The sequence below is a fragment of the Babylonia areolata genome, chromosome 8, assembly GCF_041734735.1.
Source record: "Babylonia areolata isolate BAREFJ2019XMU chromosome 8, ASM4173473v1, whole genome shotgun sequence".
In the NCBI taxonomy this organism is placed as follows: Eukaryota; Metazoa; Mollusca; class Gastropoda; order Neogastropoda; family Buccinidae; genus Babylonia; species Babylonia areolata.
Window position 1 is genome coordinate 26351920 of NC_134883.1, and position 18698 is coordinate 26370617.

The 18698-nt window shown below is 38.3% G+C and overlaps 2 protein-coding genes across 3 annotated transcripts in view; one reads left to right on the forward strand and one right to left on the reverse strand.

The window, feature by feature from the left end:
* The window catches only part of LOC143284689 (uncharacterized), a 29479-nt gene extending 23241 nt beyond the window's left edge, over nt 1-6238 (reverse strand). For both annotated transcript variants that reach the window (XM_076591621.1, XM_076591620.1), the window contains exons 1-4: nt 6151-6238; nt 2810-2932; nt 1805-1897; nt 856-936 (exon numbers count right to left, since the gene is read on the reverse strand). In XM_076591621.1, the coding sequence (XP_076447736.1) occupies nt 856-936; nt 1805-1897; nt 2810-2932; nt 6151-6153 (300 nt within the window). In that variant the 5' untranslated portion in view covers nt 6154-6238. The remainder of the gene's footprint in view (nt 1-855; nt 937-1804; nt 1898-2809; nt 2933-6150) is intronic.
* A 22-nt stretch (nt 6239-6260) lies between these two features.
* Nucleotides 6261-16834, forward strand: LOC143285110 (N-alpha-acetyltransferase 10-like). The gene is made up of 7 exons (XM_076592323.1): nt 6261-6362; nt 7908-8006; nt 8765-8823; nt 9453-9501; nt 10764-10924; nt 12098-12182; nt 14863-16834. Exons 1-7 carry the CDS (start codon nt 6342-6344, stop codon nt 14914-14916), a joined length of 528 nt encoding a protein of 175 aa, XP_076448438.1. The 5' UTR covers nt 6261-6341; the 3' UTR covers nt 14917-16834.
* The last annotated feature ends 1864 nt before the right edge of the window (nt 16835-18698 follow it).

Here is an 18698-nt window from a genome sequence, read left to right on the forward strand (position 1 = left end):
ATTGATTTTCCAGTCAAACTTGGGAGAAAGGGTGAGACTAGGAATCAAAGAGTGGTACAATGATCACAAAGACCTGCCTTTCTCTCCATCATACAAACTGCTGTAAAGTCGTTATTCTTGTTCATCTACAACCACAATGATCACAAAGACCTGCCTTTCTCTCCATCATACGAACTGCTGTAAAGTCGATATTCTTGTTTATCTACAACCACAATGATCATAAAGACCTGCCTTTCTCTCCATCATGCAAACTGCTGTAAAGTCGATATTCTTGTTCATCTACAACCACAATGATCACAAAGACCTGCCTTTCTCTCCATCATACGAACTGCTGTAAAGTCGTTATTCTTGTACATCTACAACCATAATGATCACAAAGACCTGCCTTTCTCTCCATCATACAATCTGCTGTAAAGTCGTTATTCTTGTTCATCTACAACCACAATGATCACAAAGACCTGCCTTTCTCTCCATCATACGAACTGCTGTAAAGTCGTTATTCTTGTTCATCTACAACCACAATGATCACAAAGACCTGCCTTTCTCTCCATCATACGAACTGCTGTAAAGTCGTTATTCTTGTTCATCTACAACCACAATGATCACAAAGACCTGCCTTTCTCTCCATCATACGAACTGCTGTAAAGTCGATATTCTTGTTAATCTACAACCATAACAAAACAACTTATTTCTTGGACAAGAAACCAGCCTTGATGTCTTGTAAATCATACCTTTCAAAACAAAATGAAACAAAACAAAAAGCAACCCTATTTCAGACACAAAACTAACTGAATAAACATCTTTAGACGATGACAAAATATCAACAACAACAAAAAAAAGACATATTTTACATACCATAGAAACAGCTGACAACATCAGGCAACATCCAAGTGTCCGTCTGGCTCCAAATTTGTCCCCTAGAGGCCCTAAAACCATCTGCAAAGGATGAAAAGAATACTTTTCAATTCTTTTACAATAATACCATTGCAATCTCTCTTTTGATTCAAACCTTTGACCGGTTGGAATTTAACAAATTTAATGCATACTACAACACAGGGGAAACAGAGAATGCAAATACAATTTTCTATGTATTTTATTATTGATAAGCATTATTCATTGAGAAATATGCAGGATGGTAAAACACCATCCCGGATCCACCCCTACCCCTCTTTTTCTCTCTTTCTTGTTAAGGTGTATGTGTGTTTCTATTTCCTCCTTTCTTTTGTTTATTCAATGAAGAAAGGCATGTGTAGCATGATATAATATATATATATATATATATATATATATATATATATATATATATATATATATCATCAGTCTATACTTCAGAGGAGGGTGATAAAGAACCACTAAAATAGTGAGATACACCGCTTGTTGTTCTGAACATTTGTGTGTGTGTGTGTGTGTGTGTGTGTGTGTGTGTGTGTGTGTGTGTGTGTGTGTGCTCTAAGAACCTGCATGCAACAAAGGCCATAAACACACAAAAAAACACCTTTTTTTTCTTTTGATCATTGGTTGATCAATTTTTTGGAATATAACTTTGTTGTTGTTGTTTGGTGTTTATTTTTTTTTTTTTTTTTTTTTTTTTTTTAACTGATTTCCATTCACACACAGGCGCAGTGCGGGTCACAGGAATGTCTAGTTGAGGGTGTGCTGGACCACACTCTACTTCCTCTCAGGCATGTGCAACTGGCACGACGACTTCAAGTTCGACCGTTTTGATGACTGAGAAAACAGTTCCAGCAGTCAACCTGCACCATGAGATTTACCCCAAGAAACCAATATATATATATAAAGGTACCTGCATCACAGCGTATGGAAGGAGGAGGGCAGCATCCAGCCAGCCCAGCTGACTTTTGGTAAACGACAGCTCTGATTCCATGTCAGCTTTGATCTGAAACAGGAACAGAAGTTGATTCCAGGCATTTTCACTTTGTATTTAGCAAAACACGAAAGAAAAAAAAAACACACACAAAGTATATTTGCAGGGATGCATATCAAGTATGTTTTTGTTTCTATAACCCACCAAACGCTGACATGGATTACGGGATCTTAAATGTGTGTGTTTGATCTTCAACATGTGTATACACATGACAGGCATTCAAGTCCTAGCAGGTCTGCACATAAGTTGATTCCAGGCATTTTCACTTTGTATTTAGCAAAACACGAAAGAAAAAAAACACACACAAAGTATATTTGCAGGGATGCATATCAAGTATGTTTTTGTTTCCATAACCCACCAAACGCTGACATGGATTACGGGATCTTCAATGAGCATATTCGATCTTATGTGTGCGTATACACATGACAGGTGTTCAAGTCCAAGCAGGTCAGCACATCTGTTGACCTGGGAGATCAGAAAAACCTCCACCCTTTACCCACCAGGCACTGTGACCGGGGTTTGAACCTGGGACCTTCAGTTGATAGTCAAATGCTTTAACCACTTGGCTGCTGCACTCATCACTGCCAGCAGATAAAGCTAGCTTGTATTTGTTTTCCTCTCTTATTCTATTACCATGATTTTAATTCATTGAGCCCCACACCTGAGCATTGCTCTGGCATCCAAATTTATCTCACTGAAAGTCAATGAAACAGTTTTCACGCTCCTGATAAAACCCCAAAGAACAGGAACTAACTTCTACACTGTTTCCAGATGTGTCCACACATAATGCAGGAATGAAAAATATGTATTTTCTGTGTTTTTTTCAAAATCAATATGGCATGGAAGCCTGCAGAGGCTGTAAATACCCCAGGGTTGAATGGGTAAATGACTTTCAAAACTTTTATTAGTCTTAAATAAACTTACCACTCCAAGAGGTTTTCGAAGCAAATATGTGGAAGCATAAGCTAGCCATCCTAGCCCAAAGATGAAGATCTGTGTTTTTCGGAGGTTTGGTCTCTCCATTGCCTCTGTTTTACTTTGCTTCATCTGAGACACATGAAAATCAGTGAGCATAGTAATCATAACTATTAAAAAATTTTTTTTAAAAGTATTTAAACAGGTCAGAGTCCCTTGCTGCCACAATACCACTGCTGAAAAGTTCTCATGCACTGATGCTGATACTTATTGATAACTTATTCATACTATTAATAAAGTAATCAACCAAGCAAATAACTACCAGATATAACAGAATACATGTAAAACATTTCTCTTTTTTGTGAAATATACTTATAGTTAACATCAATAAAATCAAAATGATATCTACCATGTAGCTAGGTCAATAATATGCATATCAGCTGCCCACACAATATAAAACAGATATCATCACTATATTAACCACAATTATTTCAATGCACTGTAAGTCCGATCACTATAAGTATAACCCAGACAGTGGCAACAGAAGCAAGTAAAAAACAAAACAAAAAGAACCCCCCCCAAAAAAACCCAAAGCACACACACAAAAACAAGGACTGATAAACAGGCCCGCATGTTTATGCAATGCCTTCACCATTCAATAAAATAAAATGAATTATATATGCATCTGAGTGAATTTACTTGATCAGTCATTCAATGCTACTGCAGCTGTACATTTTGCACAGTTTGTTTCCTTCTTCCTCTCCTTCTGCGTTCACTCGTATGCACACGAGTGGGCTTTTACGTGTATGACCGTTTTTACCCCGCCATGTAGGCAGCCATACTTTGTTTTCGGGGGTGTGCATGCTGAGTATGCTCTTGTTTCCATAACCCACCGAACGCTGACATGGATTACAGGATCTTTAACGTGCGTATTTGATCTTCTGCTTGCTCATACACACAAAGGGGGTTCAGGCACTAGCAGGTCTGCACATATGTTGACCTGGGAGATCGTAAAAATCTCCACCCTTTACCCACCAGGCGCCGTCACCGTGATTCGAACCTGGGACCCTCAGATTGACAGTCCAACGCTTTAACCACTCGGCTATTGCGCCCGTCGGTTTGTTTCCAACCTGGCCACTACATACAATCAACATTTTGAGTGGGGTGACAGGAAGGTCCTCAGGCTGCCAAGCCTTGAATACCAGTGCTGTCAAGGAGATATGATCAAGACCTGTATAAAATTCCTCCAAGATTTATTATGACGTCAAGCTGACAAAACTTGAGTTTGCCTGCAGAAGACACCCATGGGGACACAGTTTTAATCTGAAGAAAAACTGACAGAGGCTCAACATTAAATTTAAAGGAAATTTTCTATCTAGATAGTAGTTTGCACAGGACAGGAATGTCAGACCCCTGCCGGAGTCTGCACTAGTTGGGTCACGGTTAAGTATGTGTGATTAAAAGTAAATTTCTTCTAAAACAGGGTTGTTTCTCTCTGGAACAGCTTGCCAGACAGCATAATGACTGCACCCTCTATTAACTCCTTTATTGGAAAAAATCTGCCCATTCTGTACTCTTCAGCATGTCAAGATGAGGCAGCTGAAGACACAACATAGTTTCACTTAGACAATATAGTGTTTACTAAGTTCCATATCATATGTCCACCATGCATGTTGCTAAGTGTATATATAGTTCTTACTGTGCAGAACAATAACACAACCCTTGGAAGGGGGCCTCAAACAACGTACAAGTCAAGTATATTATGTATAACCAGCCGCCGTGGCAAAGTGATTAGCATCGCGGACTGACGGCTGGGAGGACGCGGGTTCAAATCCCGGTGGAGGTGGGTTTTTCGGCCCGTGGCTGGCTCCTACCCAGACTTGAGTGTGCTGTGGGCTTAAATGGGGAGACTGGGACCACACAGTCGAGTGTCACCCACTTCAAGGATGCGTCTTTGGGTGTGTTGCTCTAATTACTTGACCAACACTACAAGTGTCTGTATCTCTCAGGCCTGCTTAATGCCAGGATATCATTATTACAGGAAGCATAGAGTACAGCCTTGTCATGCAGTCTCAAACCAAAATGGACCTCCATAGCAACATTGTCATCGTCACCCTCCTCCTCCATAATCAGTATAAAAAAAACAGTCTCAAAGTCTGTGGCCTTTCATGCCCTGCCCTCATGGTGACCTCAGTTTCGATACCCCTCCACTTCCGTGCTTGGGGTGCGTCTTGTCAACATCTTAAGTGTCGGCAGATTCATGGGGGGCTGTTGAGGGGCATGGTGGCAGTCTCCACTCTGGGAGGGATGCTCACTCAGTCTGGCTCCGCGACTAAGCCATTATTGTCATTAGTAGGGGGCTTAGTAGGTGGTGTCCTAAGTACGTTAAATCAGAACTGGCACCACTGAACACCACTGAAGTGACTCAGCAGCAGTGAAGGGTCTCCTCTGGTGTGTGGCCTCCTGGCGACCTAACATCGATGGTTCCCTGCGGACTGCCGACACTGGAACTGTGACGGATGAACTCGGGTGTAGTCGTGTATGGGGGAATCTAAATGAGCGGTGTGGGAGTAATGCCACTGAAACGGCGCAGATGACTGGGCAGAGAGAAAAAAAAAACCCAACATATAAATTATATGCTGGTTGTCTGGTCACTGGTGTCAGGTGAAAACTACAGACCACCCATCTTGTTGCTCTTCTTAAAACTTCATTTGCATTCTTTCCATTCTGCTGATGTCTTTTGCAGCAAAAGGATGTCACATGGGTGATATACATGTACGTGAGAATAAGCCATAATAAGGGATTTGTGTGCATGTTCTTTTGTTGATATAGAGCCATATTGATCTCAGGTTAAGAGTAAAAAAGCGTACTGCTCGCCTTGTTTTGTAATAAGGGTGCCCCAAACAACTAAGGATACCCCCAGATATTTTGCTTTCTTTCTTTCTGGAGACTGGCCATTAACATGGTATATAAAAGTAAATGGGTATATACATATGTGTGACGTGAATCTTTTGGCACTTTTCTGGGTGGAGACAATCGTCTTCATTGATCTGTAGCCACCCATAAACAACTGTTATTTGCAATATAGGCATGCAATATAGGCACGATTGAAATTGTATGTGGTAATTACATTCATCCTTCAAATCAAAGGTTACGCTTAAAAATGTAGCGAAAATCCTTCAATTGTTCAAATCAAAGGTTAGGGGACTAAGGCTTAAAAACGTTGCGAAATGACCAAAAAGAACACGAACCGACAATTGTGGATGCACACCGCCATTTGCATGGCTGGTAAACAAACACAAAGAGCGACTCTATTGATCCGGCAATCCATATCGTGATCACACACTCACCATTCTGCTTTTGATAGATCTATCAGTAAAAGCGATAATGCCACCGCTTCTTCCCTACGCGTGCATGACGACACGAAGCAAGTTTGGGTTGCGTCCCTTCCAACTGAAACGGAAGCGGAAGTTGAATATCTCTTCGAAACACCTCGTGTGACAGCGGTGCTCAAAGTTTAAGTGAGAAATAAGTTGTCAAGATGAATATCAGATGTGCTACCGTAAGTACTTGCTAGCTGGTTGGACTGAAACACTCGAGCCATTCACTTTCCTTTTTGTTCAGCCTCAGGGCATTTGGTCTGAGTCGAGTGACAGAAGTATTCAGTGTGTTGAGAGTATCGATGGGTCTTTCAAATGACACTGAAACAAGTCGGTACCCAACAGTAACACTAGCTGCAACGCAGCAGTGTTTTCATCGATGTTTTCCTCAAACCTGAATAGATAATGTTAATGAATACGAAATAGAAGTGAAAGAAATAAACGCAAAAGTCTCATAACTTTCTTTATACAGCAAAGCAGATACCAAATTTTAAACTAGTCCAGAAAAAATGGCTGAAATACTGAAGCAGCGCAGAGCAGCTGGTGGGCATGTATGGGACTGGGAGACCAGACAAGAAAACACTTCTAACAGGAGATAAGAAAATAAGATTAGTGGAGCAAGAAACTAAGAAAGAGCAAGCTAACGAAGTACAATTCTGTATTAGGAATTTTTGGAGGAAAGCAAGACTTTCGGAGTGAACATAGTCTGATACTGATAGTGTAACTCATATGGTAGCCTGCTTCACTGTGTGAAGTTCACATGAGAATCATTTCATAGTACTTCTTATCAACTATCATTATCAGATATGAGGCCTATGAAAACAGTATAAATGATTGACTTAACATGCATGAACTAGTGATTCAGACACAGTCAGTATGTTCAAACTTCGATAACTGCACAGGCAAAGGTCAGTTTGCAAACTAATAATAGATTGAACCTGATTCAGTGATACAGTACAGTATATCAACTTTAGATTGGATTTAGTTATTAGTATTTCTACATAATGATTCTTGATAATGACAAGGATAAATCTGGATCCATATTTTAATATTTTTAATTTGATATTTTCATGCATGTTCCCTTCAAAAATAGAATAATGAGGAAATTAAGTGGTTGAGGTGAAAGAAAATTGTATTCGTAACCCTAAAGCTGATTTGCAGTGCTCAATTCAGGTGATTGCCTCTTGGGAAAGTGAGTCTGATACAGTGATTTTGTTACGTAAAGATGCTTAATCAGGAAAAGAACATTGCTGACATTGATTGCAGGAAGTGATTGGTGAATGAAATCAAAAACAAAAATGAGGGTGATAATCAACATTGTAATCAGTAAAGATTTTGACATAATCCATATGTTGGCATAAGTGTATTAAAACATTAAAAGGGTTGGAATTCTATTATTATCATAATTTACATTTTGTCATTTATAGTATTACTATGCAAGAAAACTGCAGTGAGTTACAAAGAAATTGACAGATACTTTTTTTTTAAATTTTTGTTATAGTTTATGTAATATAGTTTTCATAAATCAATAATAAGATATGAGTCATACATAAATTTTCAGATTATTACACTCAGTGACACAGTAATTAACTAATTTGATACAGAAAAAAAATTCATTATTTGTGTTTATGAATGATACAAAACAAATCAATTTTGAATTTGATTTATATTCAGATTTGGAAATTTAAATATCAAATCATCGCAGTGTCCTGTGTTTGTGCTTGCAGCCCGAAGATTTGATGAACATGCAGCATTGCAATTTGCTGTGTTTACCTGAGAACTACCAGATGAAATACTACTTTTACCATGGTCTTTCGTGGCCCCAGGTATTCCTTTTTCTCATTGAATGTTATTCACTCTTATCTTTTTTATTTATTCCTCTGGGTTTTAACAATAAAAACACCTTACCTTAGGCTCCATATTGGTTTTCCTGATGTCCTAGGACAGCATACGTGCAGACCTGCTATTGCCATGAATTCCCATAGTTAAGTTAGTAAACTGACCATAGTCAGTGACTTAATAGTAAATTTCCTTCATACATACACAGATGCGGAGGATTAGAATTTTTATACACACGTTTGTGATTCTGTAGTTCATGTCACATTCTGTGGATCATTAAATGCCCAGCATGGATGCCCTTAAATTTAAAAACAGCATGACTGCTAAGTCAGTGGTGTGGTTTAAAAAAAAGTTAAAAGTGTGAAAGAGTCTTATAAAACTAAAAGTTATAACTTATATAAGTAAAAGTCAGTTTGAAAATCCTAGGGGTTTCAACCCAGAAATGCAGGGAAATAAATCTCTCTCTCTCTCTCTCTCTCTCTCTCTCTCTCTCTCTCTCTCTCTCTCTCTCTCTCTCTCTCTCTCCCTCTCTCTCGTTGCTTTCTATCATATTTATTGTATCCTTTATTGTATAACTGCATTTTTTATATTCTTAATTCAAAGTGAAAGAAATTTTTGCTTGATCATGTTATTTGAAGCACAGTACTGTTTTAGCAGATTGGTTTGAAACTGTGTATTATAATTTTGTGTGCACATCATGTAGTGATGTACTGTAGTGATGTCCTTTTCTCTTTGTTTATTTCAGTTGTCATACGTGGCTGAGGATGAAGGTGGAAAGATTGTGGGATACGTGCTGGCAAAGATGTAAGAAAGCATTGCCATTTGTGTGGTTAAGTGTGATTAATAATGATAATGATAGAACTTACTTACATGGCATAAAACTCCCCATTCAGTGGGCTCAAAACGCCTCACATGACGTTTTGATTAATACAGTGATTGATATGATATATCAGTGGTGTACTGCGCTTAAATCTTACGATGTTACAGATTTTGCATAAGACTATCAACCATTGGCTGACAAGAAATGAAGAATGGCAGCTAAAATGTAAGCTCCTTTACCTTAGAAACATACAAGAGCACAGAAACTAAAACATAGTCATACATGTAAGTGTATATGTATACAAGAAAATACATACAAGTGGACAAAGTGGAAGCACACTATTGAAATAAATATACTTGCTGTTCCTATTTTTATCACATATTTGAGCATTTTTGTATGGTCCCACCAACAGGAGTGTCATTTACGCAGACACCACATTTATAACTGATGTACTCAACACTGAAACCAGCACATACATACTCTTGAGATTCAGACAGATCAGCTTGACACACAGATTTATGCTCAGACACACACAGCATCCCCTCTCTGTTCTTGTTTTGTTTGCATTATTCATTTTATTTTGTTTATTTAAAGAATGATCCTTGTTTCACAGGGAGGAAGATCCTGAGGACTCCGTACCCCATGGTCACATCACATCTTTGGTGAGTTGATCACACTGGATGCGTTATCACTTACTTATATATATATATATATATATATTATAGCTCACTAGTGGATACGTGCAAAAGCCAATGAAAGTGGGGAGGAAGGATTGCTCATGTGCGTGCGCACGCACGCACACACACACACACACATATATATATACACACATACACATCATATTCTCTCTCTCCCCCTTTCTCTCTCTGAAATACAGCAATGGAATATCGAGAGCCAACTAAAAAAGCGGGGAAATGTACAAAATTATTTTTTCCAAGCTTATTTGGTAGATATTTGTTCAAATTTAATTATTGGTCATAACTTCTGTCTCAAAATATTTTGTGTAACCAGTGTTTGTGGTTTTGGTTTTCCTTTTTTATGATCACAATGGGTAATGAAATGCAATTTGGCCAACCCTGGGGTTGTTTTGCATCTCTCCTCTCTCTCTCTGATTGATTAAATAAGTTTACTTTGACTAGTTGACTCACTTGTGTAAACAAAATGAGTATGTTTTAACCCGGTGTTCGGTTGTCTGTGTGTGTGTGTCCGTGTGTCTGTGTGTCCATGGTAAACTTTAACATTGACATTTTCACTGCAAATACTTTGTCAGTTGACACCAAATTAGGCATAAAAATAGGAAAAATTCAGTTCTTTCCAGTCATCTTGTTTAAAACCATATTGCACCTCTGGGATGGGCACAAAAAATAAAAAAGAAGCCTAATTATATGCAGACTGCATCTACTGTTATATTTATATTTTTTGTATTCTCTAAACTTGGCACTTTAAGTTTAATCTCATATTCTGACACAACAACAAGAGCAGTCATTATTATCATTTTTTGTTCAAACAGGAACTTCTTTTGCTAAGCATGGAATTTTTATTTATTTTGCAAACGTTTTGGTGCAGATAGTTAAAAAGGGAAATTACTCTGTAATTAATGCGAGGGGACTTAATTTATCACAAGTGAGTCTTGAAGGCCTTGCCTCTCGTTTTACTTTTAGTTTTACCATCACATTTTGTGTGACTGTAGGCAGATAGTAATTCAACATTGATTTGACAAGTTTACTTTTACCACCATATTTTGATGTGACAGTAGGCAGGTTGTCATAATTAGCGTTGATTTAACAAGTTTTTATTTTTACCATCGCATTTTGATGTGACATTAGACAGGTTGTTATACTTAGCACATTTTTCTGTGACTAGGTCCTTGTAGTTATACTTCACATTAATTTAAGTTTACTATCACATTTTGGTGTGACTGCAGGCAGTAAAACGGTCCCACCGTCGCCTGGGTCTGGCTCAGAAGCTAATGGACCAGGCGTCGCGAGCCATGGTGGAATGCTTCAATGCCCAGTACGTCTCCCTCCATGTGCGCAAGAGCAACAGAGCTGCCTTGCACCTGTACACAGAGACACTCAAGTTTTCGTAAGTTGTTTTCATCGTGATTATTTGAGACTCGGTGTGTGTGTGTGTGTGTGTCTGTGTTATTTTTTTAAATAAGATATATTCGAAATAGATAAATAAATAATTTATTCTAATCAGTAAGTATCATTCATTTATTATCACTGTTGAAGTCCTGTACTTTTGTCTTTGTGTCTGAGGGAATGTCATGGATTCTCATGATCAGTGACATGTTCAAACAATTTATTGTTGCAACTCACACTACTACCCATCCTGTGCCAGAATCATAGGTGATACTGGTTGTATTTCTGTATTATACAGATTAATGGGTGAAAACATTGCAATGTGACAAAATTTGTCACTCACATGCATGCAGAGTTATATGGTTGCATCTGACAGCACAAAAGATTTTCTTCAGTTTCCACCTCTTCAGATTTGAAGGGACCTGTTTTATTTCCCTTTGGTGAATATTGTGTGTGAACGGATGGGAGGGAACATCAGATGCATCACTTCAGACCCAGCCAGTTTTTGTTGAGAATATTCTGACAGAAAGATAGGAGGTGGAAGAACAGTCTTCAGAGCTTGAATCCAATAATTTGAGTGGAATTTCAAGTGTGATCAGTGAATTGTATCTTGACAATCTGCTGAGGCCATGCAAAAATACAAAACAAAACGAAACAAAAAAAAGTTATATACTTTTTGCATTCATTTTTCTCTCTTCATTTTTATGTCATATATGTTGAAAATCAAAAGGTCCATCCTTGTTCTAACTGGAAATGATGCAAGCATGGGCAAGAAAAGTATAACGAGCATAGACAGTTATGGTGCTCAAGAAATTTAATATATTTCATCTTCATTGTTGTTTTTATATGCTGACACAGCTTCCAGAGATTTGCTCCTCTGGGATCAGTCAGTGGGACTTGCAGTTAAACTTGAAATTAGTCAAGTGTTGATCAAGAATGAAATCAGACTAGGTTGGTTTGTTTTGTCATTGTTGTGTGATTGTTTCGTGTCGATTGTTGATCATGCGTGTTATTAGTATGCATGTAATCAGTCGATGTAGGGTTGTTTTGTCATTGTTGGGTTTGTGTTATTTTTGCAGTGTGTGTGTGTTTTTTTGTGGGTTTTTTTTTTTTTGGTTTTTTTTTTGTTTGTTTGTTTGTTTGTTTGTTTAATTGATGTCCAACTATTTTGCAGGATAAGTGAAATAGAGCCAAAGTACTATGCTGATGGGGAGGATGCCTATGCCATGAGGAGGGACCTGTCAGAGTTCAAGGAAAAAGTATGAAAACTGCTTTTGTGGTCCTTTTTTTTTTTTTTTTGTCTTCTTCTTTTTTTCCTAAGGCGTTTTTCTAATTATTAATTGTGGTGAAAAAAGAAAAGTCAAAGCAGTCTCATGTTTGGAAAATGTTGCCCCTTCTGTTCCCTTCAGGCAGCTTGTCTTTCTTTTCCATGTGTTTTTGAGGGACTGACTGTGTTGTCCACAATGTGTAAGATTTTTTTTTCTTTTTAAGTTCACATCAAGGCCCCACTTTAAATTTTCAAAGCTGAAAGGACTGGCCATATTACCTCTTCCCCCCTCCCCCCTCACACCCCCCCCCTCCCCCACCCACTCACCCCATCCCCCCTGTTCTTAACTTGCTCCATTGGTTACTAGTACCTGCACATATCCATCACAAAATCACCATTCTCACCATCAGTGCTGTTACAAGCCAAGTGCAGTTCCAGAGTATTTTGCTGAAAGTTACTGAAACTTTCACACCTCTATGACAGCTCTAGTCATGTTGTGAATCTCACCTTGCTCATTGTGGCACTGACATGAATGCTTACCAGCTTTGAGTGAATGTATATGTGTGTGTGTGTGTCTATGCTTGTTGGCATGCATGTGTGTGTGGAGCTGGTGTGTGTGTTAGAGCAAAAAAGATTGAAAACTAAAGAAATGTTAATAGATTTTCGGAAAGACCCCTTGCCTGTAGCTAACCTTGTTATTGATGGTCAGACAGTGGAGAGGGTCAGTGAATATAGATATTTAGGGACCATCTTAGACAATAAGCTGACTTTTGACAGAAATGTTGATTCCATTCATAAGAAATGTCAATCTAGAATTTTTTGTTTACAGAAGCTTAGAAATGTTGGTATAAATTCAAATATTCTTCAAAGTTATTATCGATGTTGTATCGAGTCCGTGCTTACAGTTTCATTTATGTGCTGGTATGGAAGTTTGGGAGTGAGGAGTAAGCGTGTTTTGAACAATGTCATGAGTGTATGCAGTAAAATTGTGGGAGTGAAACAAGCTAGTATGCAAGAGCTGTATGAAAGTCGAGTGGTTAAAAAATGCAGGCAGATAGCAACTGACGACACCCATATTTTAGCAAAGTATTATGAGCTATTGCCATCAGGACGACGCTACAGAACTTTTAAGTTGAAATCCAGAGCTCTGATGACTTTTATTCCACATTCAATCCACCTTTTAAATTCTTGAGAACTGTGTGTGTGTGTGTGCGCGCGCGCGCACTCATGTGAGACGTGTGAAAGTCCGTGCATGATAGGCTGTACCTTGTTCCAGTTGTGGCGTGTGTGTGTGTTTACTGAGCTTAAAACGTGACTATTGGTTATAATGAATGTGCAATATGTAGGAAGAATAATGTGCAATATGCAGGATGAATGTACAATGGAATATGTCTAATGCTAACGTCCATATTCTAAATATATTTCTGTTTAATGATTACGATGTAATAATTAATTGCAATGTTTTTAAAAGCGAATATGTGAAATGCTTTTATTTGAGAACATATGTTTATTACTCTTGTTTAATCAAGTTATCCGCGTGTGGGGGGCGGGGGTGGGGGTGGGGGGGGGGTGCTGATTATCTGGTTGTGGTTTTCCGCAATTCATCTTTATTCTTATCTTATCTGTCTATTATAATCAATGTGCAGTATAGTAGGCTATGTTTATAATTATATTCAAATAATGTTTCTTAATTCTTTCTGTTTTTACATTAAGAATACTAGTTATTACCTGCAGTGTGTGGATGTATGTATGAAACGATGTATGTGATATTTTTTACATTTGTATCTTCGTAATATTTGTAGGGGCTGTTGTTGGCTTTTACAGTTATGGTCCCCATGTTGTTTACTTGTCTATGTTGTGATAATGCACTTGACCAAATTTCTCCAGTTGGAGGTAATAAAGTTATTCTTATCTTATCTTAGATAAAGAGAGTGTCTGGGAAGATGTTAGGGAGAGAGAGAAACCATGTCAGGGTTTATGCATATGAGTACTAGTAGTTAGATATGTCTGTTGCATTTTCTTTTCAGCCTTGATACTTTATCATTCAGGTGAGACCATAGACAAATGTCCTGTGTGCATAATGCTCTTTGCACATGTAAAAGAACCCGTAGCAAGAAAAAGTGTTGTCCCTGGCATAATTGTGTAGAGAAGAAAATCCACTTTGGTAATAGATTAAATCCACCTGTAGACAGATGTTGCTGCACTGTTTTGACATGCTCTCCCAGGGGAGAGCAACCCAAATTTCACAAAGGGAAATCTGCTGTCACAAACAACAAATACAGTACAATAAATGCAATACAACACAAATGCAGTGTAATGTAATACAAGGTTGGGGAACTCTTGGTGGATCTACAATTTTCAGTGGAAGAGCAGTTGATTTCAGAGGGGGAAAAAAACAAAACAAACCTCTAAAAAAATCACTAATTGCCCCTGCACCCCACCAGGGGCCTAAGGCAGTCCCTTGACCATGGCAGATTTTCAGAGGAATCTCTCCTGGACAATTCCCCAGCCTGGTTTGTATATCCATGTATGTATCAATACTATCATTGTAAAGCTTTTCATTTTCCTTCAGATACAGGGAGGAAAATAATTAGGTTGTCTTTCTTTTTGTTTATTCATTTATTTTTCATTATTAATAACTGAATATTAACAGGATGATTTGCTTGTTTCAGGTCACCCCAGCTGAGGACGGTCCATCTCAAAAGGCCATTGAAGCCAGTGCATGATGAACTTCATAGAGATCTGTGGTGTGAACCTCCTCCTCCTTTGCTTTGCACTGCCAGAATTCAGCACCATGTTTTGCCTCGAAACCATGTCTGCCAGAAGAAGAAAAAATGAAGAAAGCAGAAAGATTAAAAAAAAAAAAAAAAAAAGGAATACATAATGGGTAAAGTCAGTAGATAGTTTACTGATATTAAGACCTTGTGTGGAGTTGCCAGAAAGCTACTACTGTTTCTTTACACATAGACATCAGACCTGTGTACCTGTATATCACTGGCCCTGTTACTACAGGAGGAAGCACTAAGTCCACAAAAAAAGAAGGAAAAAAGAATAAGAGAGAATGCAGTTCATGAGACCTGAACAGTTTTGGAGCTCAAATAGGTCTAAGATAACCAAGATGTTTCATTTTTTCAAAAGATGTTGACTTGAGACGTAATGACAAATGAGATCTGGAGACAAAAGATGTTAACAAAGATAAAGATGTGGGGTTTCAAAACGGACTGACCACAAACCCAGTCAGAACCTAGCGAAAGGAAGGGAAAATCCTCAGCTGTGTGAATTCTGTAGTTTTGAAGCCTACAGTAACAGTTTAACAGTAGCCATATACATAGATTTTGCTCTCTCCAGTTCAGTGAGTTAAAATGAAACATTGTTTGAAAATGAACAGTTCACATACATGGTTCCATGTGATGCAGAAGAAGAGGAGGCATGGAGAAGGTGGTTGTAATTTGATGCTGAGCTGGTCCTGAATTTCCAGTCAGACACTCGCCCTGTGTTACCCCCTACATTAACTCTGGCTTTTCTCGAGTGTTGACTTATAAATGTATGTCTGTATGAGTATGTTGATGCATTGTTGTGCTTTGTCATGTCTTAAACACACTTGTCATTTTGTCATTTTAGCATAAGAAAAATCATTTGAGGAACGTCTTGTCTGTGAAAGTGATTTTGAGTGCCTGTTCTGTACGCTTGGTGAAGAATGTTAATGATATTTACCTCGATGACTGAAAAAAAAAAGTTAGGCTTTATATGAGAAGTTTAGAGTGCATTGTATCAGAATGTGAAGCTCAGTGCATTTTTTTTAGTTAGATGTGTTACATAGTGCAGTGTTAAAAGCTGTTTTGCTTGATGTTGATTTAAATGTGGATTGATTGAAATATTGTTGAGAAAATCGAAGACAGTCCTGTTCTGAATGACCATTATCACTTTGATATCAGTTGTATATATATTTTTGTTGTTGTTGTTGTTGTCTTTTTTGCTTTTTTAGAAATTAAATTAATCATATGTGGCATAGCCTAATATATGAATCAGGCTGCATGCTTTGATACCTACCCGAAACTGAAACTGTCATGATCCAGCTGCTTTTTTGGGGGGGTTGGGTTGCTCTTTTATTTCTTTAAAGATCAGACACAGACATAACATTTTATTAAAATCCAGCCAAGGAAACATATTGGTTGTGTGACGCTACAAGGGATTGGCTCTGCTGTCGCATAGAATTGAAAGGGAGAGATATTTCTCGCCGAGTTGTACAACAGTTAAAATCAATGTCATGCTTTTCCTCACAGCTGTGTTTTTCTCCCTGAGGATCAAACATTTAATGTTCAAGAAAGTTTCCATGCCATTTTCCTCATTGAGCATGTTCATTATCACAGAATAAGTTTGGATGCAGAACTTGAGTTCTTGTAATTATTAGACTAGACATTTATTTATTTATTTTTTAATTTATCTCATTCTTCTGTCCAGTTATGAACAGGCTGTCACACACTTTTAAACAATACCATCATGTTGTGATACTTGGAACCTGCTGCTCAGTGTGTATGTATGTGTGGAGTTTTTTATGTGGATTTTTTTTTTTTTTTTTTTTTTTTTATGAATGGCTGACTGAATGTGAACAGGAAAGGCTGTGAGTTGTTTTGTTTTTTGTTTGCTTGTTTGTTTTTATTTTTGTTTTTTGTTTTTTTTAATTGATTATGGTTTTATTGTGCATTCAATACAGTAGTAATGGTTTTCATCAGTCTTATCTCGTCTATCTGTCCCTTTCTCACTTTCTCTGTCTCCCCCCCTCCCTCCCCTTCACACACACACACCCCTCTTTCTCTAGTAACGGTTTTCATCAGTCTTGTCTCTGTCCTTTTCTCTCTTTATCTGTCTCCCCCTCTATCTCTTCTTTATATTCCTTGGGGGGGCATGTCTTTTTTGAGCTGTCCCTTTAGTTTAGCTTTCACTCTCTCTCTAGCTCTATGTGTGTGTGTATGTCACACACCTTATAATTCTTGTGTGAAAGGTCATTCAAGCCCACACACAAGCACGCATTCTCTCTCTCCCAAACACACATGCACATACACACATGCACACGCATCAGACACACACACACACAATGGTTTTCCCCTCATAACATTCAGCCTAACAAGAAGAGAGAGTGTGTGAGGTGAAGGGGGGTCAGCCTGGGCCAGTACTGGCAGGTGCCCTCCCAATGAGAGGGGAGCACCTTACAGGCAGTCCAGCAGATAGAGAGAACAAAAGGTTCTCCGCTTTCCCCTGTAGCCTGCAACCCCTCCGCTTCAGGTTCCACAAGAGACTTGGCATTATCACTATCACTGGGCAGAGAGGTATGAGGTACTTTTGTCTTCGACAGTCATTTTGGAGGGTAGGGTGTGAAAATGTTAAGTACATTGCGCGCATACCAGCTCCGCACGTTGATTTGCGCACAAGACACAGAACAATGAACCAGGCAGAAACAGTTATTATATACTTTTTTTTTTTTTTTTTTTAGGGGGAGGGGGTAAGAGAAAAAAAAGATTTTTAAAAAATCTCTGGCTGGGGGTTGAGTGTAATGAATATTCATCAACTGGCAGGGCAAATTTTGGTAATCCATTGAACACTAGATTTTTTGATACCTTGAATCCATTGAAACAAGAAAAGAAAAACAAAAACGACATGCTTTTTTTTTTCAAACAATCACTGCAAGAGCAAAATTGACAAGTAATCCACAGGCACAATTCCTGTGACATCAGTGACTGAAAATCACTTCTAACGAAACCGTTTAAACTGAACAGTGAACACAATTAACGAATTACAGTTCGTGATTTAGCAAATACCGTGATGATAAATAGAATTCCTACAGCATTAACAAATCTTGTTTGCAAACCCAAGTGGTGTGCAATAATTCACATACAAACATACCAATGGCTCATAAAGATAAGAATTGAAAGTGATGGTAGAACAAGGACAACAGAACGACTAAACATATACACCGGTTTTGATCTTTCCGGGAATTTGCATTGATTTATACTCTGTTTCGATATAAACAGATGTGATTTTGACACAAATGCATTCATCCATTTCAGCACACGCTTCTGCACCCGAAATGGGATGATGAAGGAAGGTGAGGAACAGTGGGCCTTTTTGTGGGGGATGGGATCAGATAAAAGATGCTGATGTTGGAGTGGGGTGGAGGAGTCAATAGCCATATGACTTATAAAAAATGAATTGTAGTAAGTTTCCAACCACAGAATACTATCCCCTGTTGAGTGCGGAGCATTATAAATTCACGATAAAATAGGACATTGCCTAAATTGATTCCCATCCCTAAATTAATTCCTAATCCAAAAATAAGGTGAATTCACACACAAGCAAAAGTAAACGGGACAAGTGTGAATACTCGCTCTGTGCAAGCTGCTCTGAAACTGATCATTGCACAAACTAATGGTGAAGTGTGGCCTGACTTCAGCAACTAGTTCATTAACAAGACTAGAGGAAGACAATGTTCAAGAGGTTTCTGAGCAAGCCA

Bases quoted from the DNA above. Each gene is read 5' to 3' on its own strand.
- LOC143285110 (XM_076592323.1), top strand. From the start codon at position 6,342: ATGAATATCAGATGTGCTACC. The intron at 6,363-7,907 runs GTAAGTACTTGC...TTGTGCTTGCAG, and splicing joins TGAATATCAGATGTGCTACC to CCCGAAGATTTGATGAACAT. The intron at 10,925-12,097 runs GTAAGTTGTTTT...ACTATTTTGCAG, and splicing joins ACAGAGACACTCAAGTTTTC to GATAAGTGAAATAGAGCCAA.